This window comes from Anser brachyrhynchus (assembly GCF_964034855.1).
Source record: "Anser brachyrhynchus genome assembly, chromosome: 3".
Classification (NCBI taxonomy): domain Eukaryota; kingdom Metazoa; phylum Chordata; class Aves; order Anseriformes; family Anatidae; genus Anser; species Anser brachyrhynchus.
In genome coordinates, this window is record NC_137696.1 from 100,565,985 (window position 1) to 100,577,092 (window position 11,108).

Sequence of the window (11,108 nt, forward strand, 5' to 3'; positions counted from 1 at the left end):
AAATTACTGGCCATGTTGCTCAACCCTTTCAGGGAGCTGCCTCTTGGGTCATCATCTTTCTTGGGACAGGAGCATGTGACTGTGCATTGTAATCAGCAGCTATGATTGAAAGGTTTAAAGGTTTAGACTGTTTTTTCCACAGTCAATGACAGTGAACAGTGAACAATTTTTTTTTTTTTTTTTAAAGCAAAAACTTTAACTGAAGCAAAAGCAGTTGGGAGAGATGGATCATTAACCTGTATGCATTTCAGACTTACTAGGTACATAACTATTTTATACAGTTATCTTGTGAGTCCAGACTTCAGATGCCTTCTGACTTGTAGGATCCATCTGGTACATGCATATGGTTCTTTATTTAAAAAAATGTTTCTCATCAATTAAAATAAAACTGCATAACCCTTTTTATCACTTATCTTTGTCTTGAAGTAGAGTCACTGTTTAACTGTTTGTCCTCCTCTGATTTTTTATTTTCTACCTTAGGAAAATGAGGCTTGAAAGTTGTTGAAAGCACAGTATAGCATCCTCAAAGCCAGTTGTGTTGTCCATTATCTTCCAGGCATATACTTGGTTTTGTCTTTCTGCCTGCTTCTTTATTTTCTTAGCATCATTTTAAACTAGATCAGTGAGTTCATATAAGTATTAACCATACAGTATTTTCCCCTTGCTTATCAAGTTATAGAAAATGTACCCATTCATGTTTTAATATTGTATTATTGCAAATTTTCTCTTAAATCACAAGGTCTGCAGCATGTTTTATGTAGTTATTCACTTAAAACCATCTGTAACTACATTATGACCTTTTCTATTCGATTTAAGAGGATAGTTTTAGATACGCTTTGCAGCAGTAGGATTGTTCACATGCTTAAGGGGCTGCAGTGTTGGGTGATCAGCTTGGAGCAGCACAAAACTGATGCAAAGTAAAACTGCCCAATAATGCAGAACATGGACCTATTCAATCAACAACGCTGCAACCTCATAATCGCATTCTGATTACACTGACAAAATAGTGTGTTCTCTTCTCCCCCACCCTACTCCCAAAAATCCACACTGAAAACTTATAAAACTATGACTAATGAGCTGCCTCCTACTATAGTAGGGTAGAAAATCCAGTATGAAAAACTCCCATTGAGTTTTTAAGCATGCACATTATTCTTGAAATTAAATGTATATTTCTTTTTAAGGGTCAGTTTAAGGTTAGATCATGACAAGTCAGTGATGATGCTCAGCTTGTTAGCAAAGTGTCCTGTTGTTCTTTCAGAGCTATATTTTCAGAAAGCTAGAAGACCAAAGAGCACTGGAAATAAGTGAATCCAGTATGATATCTAGCAGTTTATATTGCTTCCTTGCCATCACTAAAATGCTCACCTATAAAAAGTTTGAACCAAGCATAGAAAAGAACACGAAAAAAAAAAGTCTGCATCTTTCTCCCTGATCTTAAACAAAAACTCAAGTTTGGGTATTAAATAGAGGTAATCCACCTCTAACTGCAGATGATCTATTTTGTCTTACAACAGTAGTCCAGTTTAAACACCTGCCATGTGCTGATGATATAAAAATGTGCTGCAAGATGGAATCCCTTTCTGCAACCTGGTGAATGTTCTTTTCTTAAGTGTGTATGGAATTTATGTTGATATGTACCAGGGGCTCTGACTGTAAAGCACAAGGAGTTTTACAACATTTGCAATAGTCATAGCACTTACAGGCTTTAAGCAGAACAATTCAGACCACTTGAAACTCTTTTTCAGCTGTTCTTTGAATTAAGTGAACAGTGATATTAATCCAGTACTTCCGGGACTGCTAGTGCAGCACTTTGTCAGCTTCCTCAGACATATTCACAGCAATCCCACTGATGAAGCCTTGGAATTGATTTAACAGGAGAGTGCAGTGCAACTGAAGTCGTCTTGGAAAAGAGTTGTATTTTTTCATTTCTAAACAGTTGTTTCCAGACTGGGATTCTGTTCCAATGGAGTGGCCTGTTGGGATCATTGATGCACAGTGGGGAGTGCTAAAGGGGACAAACGTACTCAGCAAGTGAAAATAAGTTGAAAATCTTTCCAAATAAATTTGACAAAGCTGAAGTAGGAAGTTTCTACATTCAATTTCTAAAGCAATGTGTTCAGTGCAAACATAATTCTGTGCTGCCTAGTGTATGTCTCTCCATACAAACATGACGGGACCAGACCTCAAATCTCATATGCACACAAAGAACTTGCAGACACAATTCTTGAAGCACTTAGGGCTCTATTTCTGTAAGCAAGCATAAGGGTATGTTTGGTATTAAGAAAAATTTTAAGACTTAAAGACTAGAATGTTAATTGAGTTACAGTTTTGCTTTTTTTAGTATTTTAGTGTTTGGCTTTGTGAAAAGCAAGCAAAATTAATATTAACTACAGCATGTTAAAACTTCAGTTTTCATTGATGTTTTCAGTGCCAAGACAAAGCTAAATCAGGCTTCTTGTTAATTATTTATTGTCTTAGCTAAGCCATGCGCTTGGCTCTGTGTAATAAGCAAACAAAAGGCCAGGTCTTTACCCTGCACAGTTTGTAAGCTGAAAAGTACATGAAGGAAAACAAACAGCTGGGAAATCCCCAGAGAGAGGAAAATGTTGGGAAAGGGCTTGACAGAAACTTAATTCATAATGTAAAATCTTGCTTATTTAGATTCTGTGCGAGAGTCAAAAAGCAAGTTGATAGATTTGACTTCATTGGCTATTCCATGTACAGAAGCAGACCTACAAACTTAAAAAGAAGAGGATCTATGGGAAATTTTTCTTGGGTTACAGTTTTCAAGAATGAATAGAGGGGATTTCTGATATGTAGATCCAACTCAGTGTGACAAAAACTGAAACCTGTAGAGAAACATGTCCTTTCTAATGTATATTCTGGACCCTGTTTTTCACTCTTTCATCTTGACCTCTTCGTGTTTATGTTTTTAACCAGGTATCGAAACGGCTGTACAGTATGGGCTGTTATGAAATCTCTCTGGGGGATACAATTGGTGTGGGGACTCCTGGAAGTATGAAAAGAATGTTGGAAGCTGTTATGAAAGAAATTCCTCTGAGTGCTCTTGCTGTTCATTGTCATGACACATATGGCCAGGCATTAGCCAATATCCTCACAGCCATACAGGTAATGCAAGTTCTTATTTTATAGATATGATAGCAATAGTCTTATTTTAATACAATGCACAATTGAAAAAAAAATAAATCCCACCCTTAAAGAAGCCAGTGAAGAGGAAAAAGCCACTCATTAAACTTTTCAGCAAGTGTTGCTCACACTTTGAGTTGTCTACAGGTGTTATGGCTATTGTTTTTGCAAGAAAATTTCAAAACATATTCTGCAACCTTGCATGAAATTGAAAGTAGCCAGTTCTGAATTTTTATCTACTTACCTTTATCTACTTTTGTCAATTGCATACAAAAACCCTAAGAAACAGTGATGATGATTATATCCCACATATTTTGCATGAACAAGGGAGATAAAATATTTTTTCTGATGTCTTTTCCTAGGAACATCAGTCCATTTATTGTTCACTAAAGTAAAATTTCTATTTTACAAATGTGTCTAAATGTAAAATAATGTGTAATTACATCTTGATTTCAGATTGATAAACCTAAATCATTGGCGATCATGTACACAGAGTGGTCTAGATACTTTTACTACTATTAACATATAGTATGCTTTTATGTTTATGAATTTTATGTTTATGAATTACATCTTCCAAATATGACGAGAAACAACTTTGTATCCTATTTAATCTTATTTCAAATCCATGGCTAAATAATCAGAAATAGCTAATTTCTATAAAAGATATTTTTCTCTTTCTGTTCATATGTTTTTATAATAGGACACAATACCAGAAATAGACTACAAATTCTAATGAAGTTTTTGTAAGGGTATCATCTTAATGAAAAATACTTTCATATGTATGTGCATTTCTAAGGAGATCTATTTTTATTGTCTTACAGAACTGAAAACTGTTTAAAAAGCTTAGGCCTGTGTTGTTCTATTTTATATTTAATGGCATCTATTTTATACTTAATGGCATCTTATGCTCCTTGCAAGTTATGCCATCACTTATTAGGTCAACTTTTCCTTTGTTCTGACTTGTTATTTTGGCGCTGCTCGTATTATGTTGTTTAGAAATAACAGCAATGTGTTAACAGTGTTAGTGATACAAGCAACAAGAGGGAACATGGAAATGTTTCAGTATGGGAATCTCTGTAGGTATTTGATTAAATACTGAATCACAAACTTGATAAAAAGGGCTCTAACGTTTACTCATACTATTCACTATTGACCCTTACTCACTTTTACTGTTGCAAATGTGCATGTATGTACCATGGGATAAATCAATCGCTAATTTCACAGTTAGCTTCAGTTGCAGATGTAATAGCTAAAAGCATGAAAACCCCTGAGCATGGGAGGAGTTCCCCATAAAAATACTTGAAGCATTGTTTTTTAAATCCTTCCTTAAAATAATTGCTGTCATGGTGCCTACTAAACACTGAACAATGGTTATGCTTTGTTAGCCCTGGTATTTGTTGCAATACTCATTTCACGTTTACCTCATGGTCCTATCTTTATATTTACTTCTTAAATCAACTCATTAAGAGTTAAAAGGGAAAAAAGCTCGTAGTTACCTAATGTGCAGTTCAGGCTAATTAACATGTAAACTCAAGAGAGCAATAAACTTAAAACATGTCCCTCGTGGAGTCTTCTCCGATTACTGAGAAACCATGAGTGCCTAAGCTTCCATCAGAAAACCTCCTTATGTGCTCAGGTTCTGCTACAGTGCATGTCTGAAGGTGCTGTGTTTTTGGCTGACCTGAACTTGTCATAGATCTTGCCAAAATTCCTTGATGAAGCAGGCATTACACAGTCTCTCTGACTGGCTTTGTGCAAGCAGCTCCTTGGCTTGGTCTGAAGGTAAGTCCCTAGTCTCTTGGATCCTCACACAGGTACAGGACATCACAACATCCCATCCTGTCTTGGTGGTCATGCACTGGTTCTAAGTAGTGGCTTTGTTGCTTTGTTCAAAGAAACTCGGCAGCTAGCAGAGAATTATAGCTCTGTCATGTTGTTTCTAAAACAGGGCAACTTTTGCTGGTCAGCTGGATTATAAATGCCAAAGCCAGATGAGAATACCCAGGTCACTTTATAGTCCCTGTTGCCAGGCTTGTCTGTGTTTTCCTTTCTGCCAAAGAAACATGAATGGGTAGTTTAAAGTACTGGAGCGAAAACCCTTGTCTTCAACTCAGTAATTTGTTTTGTGAACCAGATTCTCCATAGATGAATTCCTTACCCTGCCTGCTTTATGGGTTTGTATGACCGACACAATATTTCATCAGGAGTGAAATGTGATTGAGGGGTTATCGAAATAATGGGCTGCAATTATTGCTTGAAAACCATTTTCAAGAATATTTGTCAGGCAAATTACACTATTCCTAAGACACTGCAAACTACAAACTCAGACTGAGTACTGTTGTATTGTATATTGTATTTCCTAAGAATTAATGAATGACAGCTGGAAAGCCACAAATCACTCTACACTAATTCAGGCATTGCTTCGACGGGAGATCTCCTAGGAGTGGAAAGAGGTGCTGGTGATTCAGTAAATAATTTTTTATACAGATCACATTGTTCCATGCAGGATTATACTACCCAGAATATTTTCTTTTGTTTGGGGCTGATCCAAAGTCATCTAGAACTGACAGGCCGTATCTGTATAAGAAATTAGCAGGGAAGTAGCCTTGTAATTTTAGTATTCAGTTTTATGTGTGTTGTTTTAGCAAAAGGATAGGTAGTGAAAGATGGGAGAGAGATTAGCCAACTTTTAAAGGATAAGTAATTTTTTAAGTTGCTGAAGCGAATCATATAGGCCAAAAACATTACCTAAAAAAAAAAAAAAAGAGAGAGAGAGAGATTCACTTTCTTTTATGAAGAGAATCTATGTAAAAATGTGAAGAACATGAAGTCATGTTTCATTACAAAACATTAAACAGTTTAAGTAGAAACATGACTGGCTCCTGGTTAACTGGCTTCGTATTAAAATATCAGAGTATAAAATTTACTGAAGAGACAATGGGAAGAGGATTAGACAGGATGGGAAGTGATGTGGTGATCTAATTAGAGGTTGTGTGGTATTTTGAGTAAAATTGCATATGTGGGTTAGCCAATGTGACAAATACAAAATGTAGCTAAAAGAGGGAGTAAAACATCTCTAGGAAATTGTTACAGACCTCCAAGGAAGAGTAAAAAGATGGGTCAGAAAACTTCTGTGCTGGAGAGGCCTCAATAAGGTAGACCATTTATCTCAGGAGATTTGAGTTACCTTGACAATTGACCCCTGTAGCATTTAAAGAAAGGGTAAGAAAGGGGAAGATTTTTAATGGAAGTGATACAAAATTTTTTTTTTTTTTTTTTTTTTTGCATAGCTTGTGTAGTTGCCAGAAATAGCTTTGTCTGTTTTCATAGCACATGCCTGAACATGAGAAGAGAATATGGTACGAGGTAAGGAGGTGTTCTGCCCTGCAGTGATACCTCAGTGAGTGAATGAAACAATTGCCTGGTAATCTCACAGAATTTTATAAAATTTGAATTACTGTCTTAATTCATTGATATGAACTGATCCATACACTACTGGGATCAAATCTTAACTTACAGAAGACGAGTTCCAATGACTTAAGAGGAGCAAGGATTTTTATTACTGTGTGTAATCGTTTCCACCGTACTAGGCACTACAAGATCTGAAAAGAAATGCACACTTTAGTATCAGAAACAGAATTTAACAAGCCTATAATTAAACCTTCAGGGCTGAAAAATTCATGTTTGAGAATAGGGTGTTTTTCATTATAGACATTGAAATATATCCCTGTACAGAGATGAAAAAAAAATATATTGTTCATTAATATCTTTAAGGTCCTTGAATTTTAATTATTATTATTATTATTATTAAGAAATTGAAATGGCTGGCTGCTGAACTCTTCCCTTCATAACTTTGCTTAGTAGATTCTAGCCCCTTCTGTACATGCTGGACAGACTAACCAACTTGCATATTTTTGTGGCTCAAGTTTACATATGGAATAAGGACTAGATTCACACAAATACAGTTGGTGTTGATATGTCTAAGTTTTAAGTGCCAGAACCAGGAAAGGGATCTGCACGTAGCAGAAGGTCATGGTATATTAATTCACAAGGATTGTTATGTTATGGGAACAGAGTTCCCAACAGCCAGCAGCCTGAAATGGGAGAGCCTATGTTAAGCAACTGAAAAAGGGATTATGGTTTAAATTCCCCTCTTCCATGGTTCTTTAACGCTTACACTTGAAGCCTTAGGTGAGATGAAATTTCCACCCAAAACCATCTCCAAGATGTGAGTACCCAACTTGTCTCTTTCTTCAAATACAGGATGTGCTGTTTGTGGCTGTTTGGTTTCCCTGTAGTAACATCTCACTGACCACCCTTTTAGCTGTTTGTTAGAGGCCAACACACGAGCTCACTGCTAAGATCTCCTGCCAAGGAACTGCTGCTGAGATGCTTCTACAGGGGCTCCCCCTCCTTCACTTAGGGGTGGCTTTAAACCTGAGGCTCCTGTGCTTGGCCGCCGCCTGAACTACCCTGCAGCAGTGTTGCAGCTGTGCTACACCCACGATTGTACCCTGATTCTCACCCTCATCCTTGCTCACTGGCTTGACTTTCTGGCTTGACCTTGGACCTGGCTCATCACTAGGATCTTGTTGGGTGATCACTGGACTGTGACTGATCCTGGTTACTGTCTCCATACCTGATCTTGACCTAAACTCACTGACTCAACTTCCTGTCTCCTTTTTGGTGAGGTTGCTGCTGCCATTGACCTAGCTGTGACTCTTGGCTCTTGGCTTGCCTGCCTTCATGGAGCAGCCTGTCCTTGGCTGCTACCTGAGATAGTTGAATATTTAGAGGAGGGACCAGCAACTAGTATTTTCTGATTTAAGGATGGCTCTGAGTAGCAGGTGATAGTGTTGAACTGGGAGATACAGCGGCTGTGCAAGTTAGCGGGTCTCATGTGCTTTGATCTTGGAGCTTGGCTGGAGGCTTTGTCTCTCAGAGAGGCAAGCTATTGACATTCATTTAAATCATACATTTCATTGTGTCTGGTTGTACACAAAGCCCTAGCAGTTCTGCATTGGGAACTCTTCTGTGTTTAAAAAAAAAAAAAAAGCTGGACCAAAAAACAGTCAGAGGCATTGATATCTATGTCTGAGGGGTATCATGAGCTTTAACATTTTAACATTGCCTTTAGTTGCCAGTTAGTTGCCAGACCAACTTTAGCCACAATTCTCTTAAGTTTTGGACCAGCATTTCTGGGATTATTTGACCTAAAGACTATATTCATAATGATGAATTTCCAACTAAGTACAGCATCTGTAATAATATTTCTGTTCTAGAAAATTCACTTTGCACTTGTATCCTGAAGACAATTCCTACACCTTTGCTTTTTCTAACTTAATAAGTTTACTAGATAGTAAAGGTTACTAAAGCATCCAGTACTCATGCTAGTGTAGCCCAGTAAGTGACTTGTATGTACAGCTAGAAGCCATACAAATTACAGTAGCTGAATAAAATAGAGAAGTGATAAAAAGAAATAACAGTAGAATGGCATGAAAGTATGGATAGCAATGGTAGGAGGCTGAGCGGGAAGAAGGCAGCTATGTTTGTATACTAATCACATATAAATATTCAATTGTTCTTGGGTTTCTGTTGGTAACTTGTTACATTTTTGCTGATTTATACAAAAAAAACATACATATAGTATTCTTGATTTTGAAAGAAGCAACAGGATAATTTTTTGAAGTACAATTTTACAAAACTTTGTTTTGTAAGAACTTAAAAGCATATTTTCCTATAGTTTAGTTTTCATGAGCTTTATGTACTCATTTCTTGCTTGTATTTCATTTCCAAAAAGACAGAAAGTTAAAACGAGCTGTTTTTCCTGGATTTACATTGAATTCCCCCTTTATTAAATAATTATAATGAAAAAACATAGCTGGATTGTGATCTTTTGTATGACTGCTTGGACAGGGTCACAAAATTAATGATGATTTAAAAACTAGCTGAACTCTGTTGCAAAATCCTGTATTAGCAGAGAGTAATGAGGACATGGTGTAAGTAAAACCTCAACAATAAAGCTAAAAAACTCATTTCTCTGCTTTTCTAAGTATGAAACAGCAATCAAAAATCCACAGCATGCTGAGTAGCAAAACAAAGACGTTAGAAGAGAACAAAGAAAGGAGCGTTAGCTCAAAGTGTCATTAATTCAGGTATGCACATTTATTTATGTGCTGATATAAATGGTCACCATTTTGGATGATCAAAATTTTGGACTGCATTTTATGTGCTCAAAATGTAGGTTTAACCACTTCACTTCCTTCACTTGCTCCTCGTAAAACAGAGAAGTGTGCACAAGCTTTGAATAAAGATATAAAATCTCTCTGGTCTCCCACCTTTATCTACCATTGACTCCTACTCTGTATGTTCATCACTGGTAGTTGTGCTTCTTCCTAGTGACCATAGGCTACAGTTGTGGTAGGACTAGAAGTTTGTTTATACGCCTACATCACTCAACTCTTATCTAATTCATTAGTATTGGACATTCAAAATCATATACAGAAAGAAAAAAAAAGACAATCATTCTTTTTTTTTTTTTTGGTAAGAAATACTGTATTTTTAATTCCTTGCAAAGCACAGTCGTTCAGAGCTATAGTGTAGTAGAATAAATTGGCACTTTTGTTATAGGGCCGAGAAGACATAAGCAACCATGAAAATGTGTGAAGCCTTGCGTATTGCCATCATGCTAGACTTGAGCTAGGAATTTGTCATGGAACAGTGAATATGAGCTTAATGGGTGAGGAAGGTAGTCTAGCCATATTTGCCTGTTGCTAAATAAGCCAAAGTATACTCTTTTGGGGGGCAATAAATAGTAATTGAGGAGATGAACTTGTATGTTGCCAAAGTTCTTGCTTGAATAATACATTAAATAAAACTAGGACTGTATTATTTTCTGCTGTGTGCTAGGGTGCCCATTGCCTAGCACTGAAATGATTTACATCTAAACTTATTTTTAATAGTTTAGTTAACATTTCAACATTATACTAAAGACAATTTTTTTAAGCCAGCAGGGAGGTATTATATGGAATGAATGAGGTACAGGAGGCAGGAAACATAAAACCTTGGCTTGTCTTTTCCTGACTTGACATGTCACTGTGCACATCACTTTTCCTCAGATTTTCATTTATGAAACAGAAATAAGGCTCATCTCTCTCTCTCTCTCTTTTTTTTTTTTTGTGTGTGTGCATGTGTGTGAAATGCTAAAAAACATACACAGAGGAAGAATATCAGACAAGTACAAATTATTTTTATGAAATCCAGATTTAAAAGTTATTTTTGAAATTGTAATTTATAAACAGATTTCAAATCTGGTGCAAAATATAATTTTGAGCTAAAAAAAAGCTAATGTATATGAGCGGGCAAGTGATCAAAATACATCTACATGTCCATTCAAATCCATGTAATACTCCATTTCCTTTCCCCTGCACAGCCTGGCACTCTGAAGAATTTATGCAGTACAATATGGAGTGGGAAAGACTTACCATATTAAACACTTACATATTTTGGGATCTTGAAAAATGTTAATTTTTTTTTTTGCATTCTTTTTTTGAGAAATGCGTAGAAGTGGAGATGTTTCAGCAGACCTCACAGGTTTATTTTCCTCTGCTGTTTACGAGTGAATCAAGATATGCTAAGAAACTGCAGAAGACTTAACAGAGAGCTACAGAAACTAATTTCAAGGTTCAGATAGGGAAACATTAGAAAAAGCACAGCTTGACTGAGAATGGGATTCAGGAAGGGCTGGTCATGCTTCAGTATTTTGCTGGAATTCTTTGAGGCAGTTGCTGCCAAAGAAGACAAAGGATATCCAGTGGCCATCATATGCTTTGATTTGTCAGAAAACAATTTACAGTGTTCTGTACTGGAAGTTAATATTAAGCATAGAGTCATGTAATAAGTGGAAAGTTGGCAAAATGGCAGGAAACAAATGGAGTTATAAAACAGAATTTCTTCTATCT

The 11,108-nt window shown here is 36.4% G+C and overlaps 1 protein-coding gene and 1 long non-coding RNA gene across 9 annotated transcripts in view; both read left to right on the top strand.

Annotated features, from left to right (window-relative positions):
• HMGCLL1 (3-hydroxy-3-methylglutaryl-CoA lyase like 1) overlaps positions 1-11,108 on the top strand; it is a 96,460-nt gene that overhangs the window by 47,395 nt on the left and 37,957 nt on the right. For all 8 annotated transcript variants that reach the window (XR_013948976.1, XM_080586505.1, XM_080586503.1 and 5 more), the window contains one exon: positions 2,941-3,129. Coding sequence is in view for 7 of the 8 variants with exons in the window: in XM_080586505.1 (XP_080442631.1) it covers positions 2,941-3,129 (189 nt within the window). In the remaining variant the exon portion in view is untranslated. The remainder of the gene's footprint in view (positions 1-2,940; positions 3,130-11,108) is intronic.
• Positions 3,145-9,303, top strand: LOC308192671. The gene is made up of 3 exons (XR_013948979.1): positions 3,145-4,929; positions 5,512-5,614; positions 6,438-9,303. It is a non-coding gene; the product is annotated as an uncharacterized lncRNA (long non-coding RNA).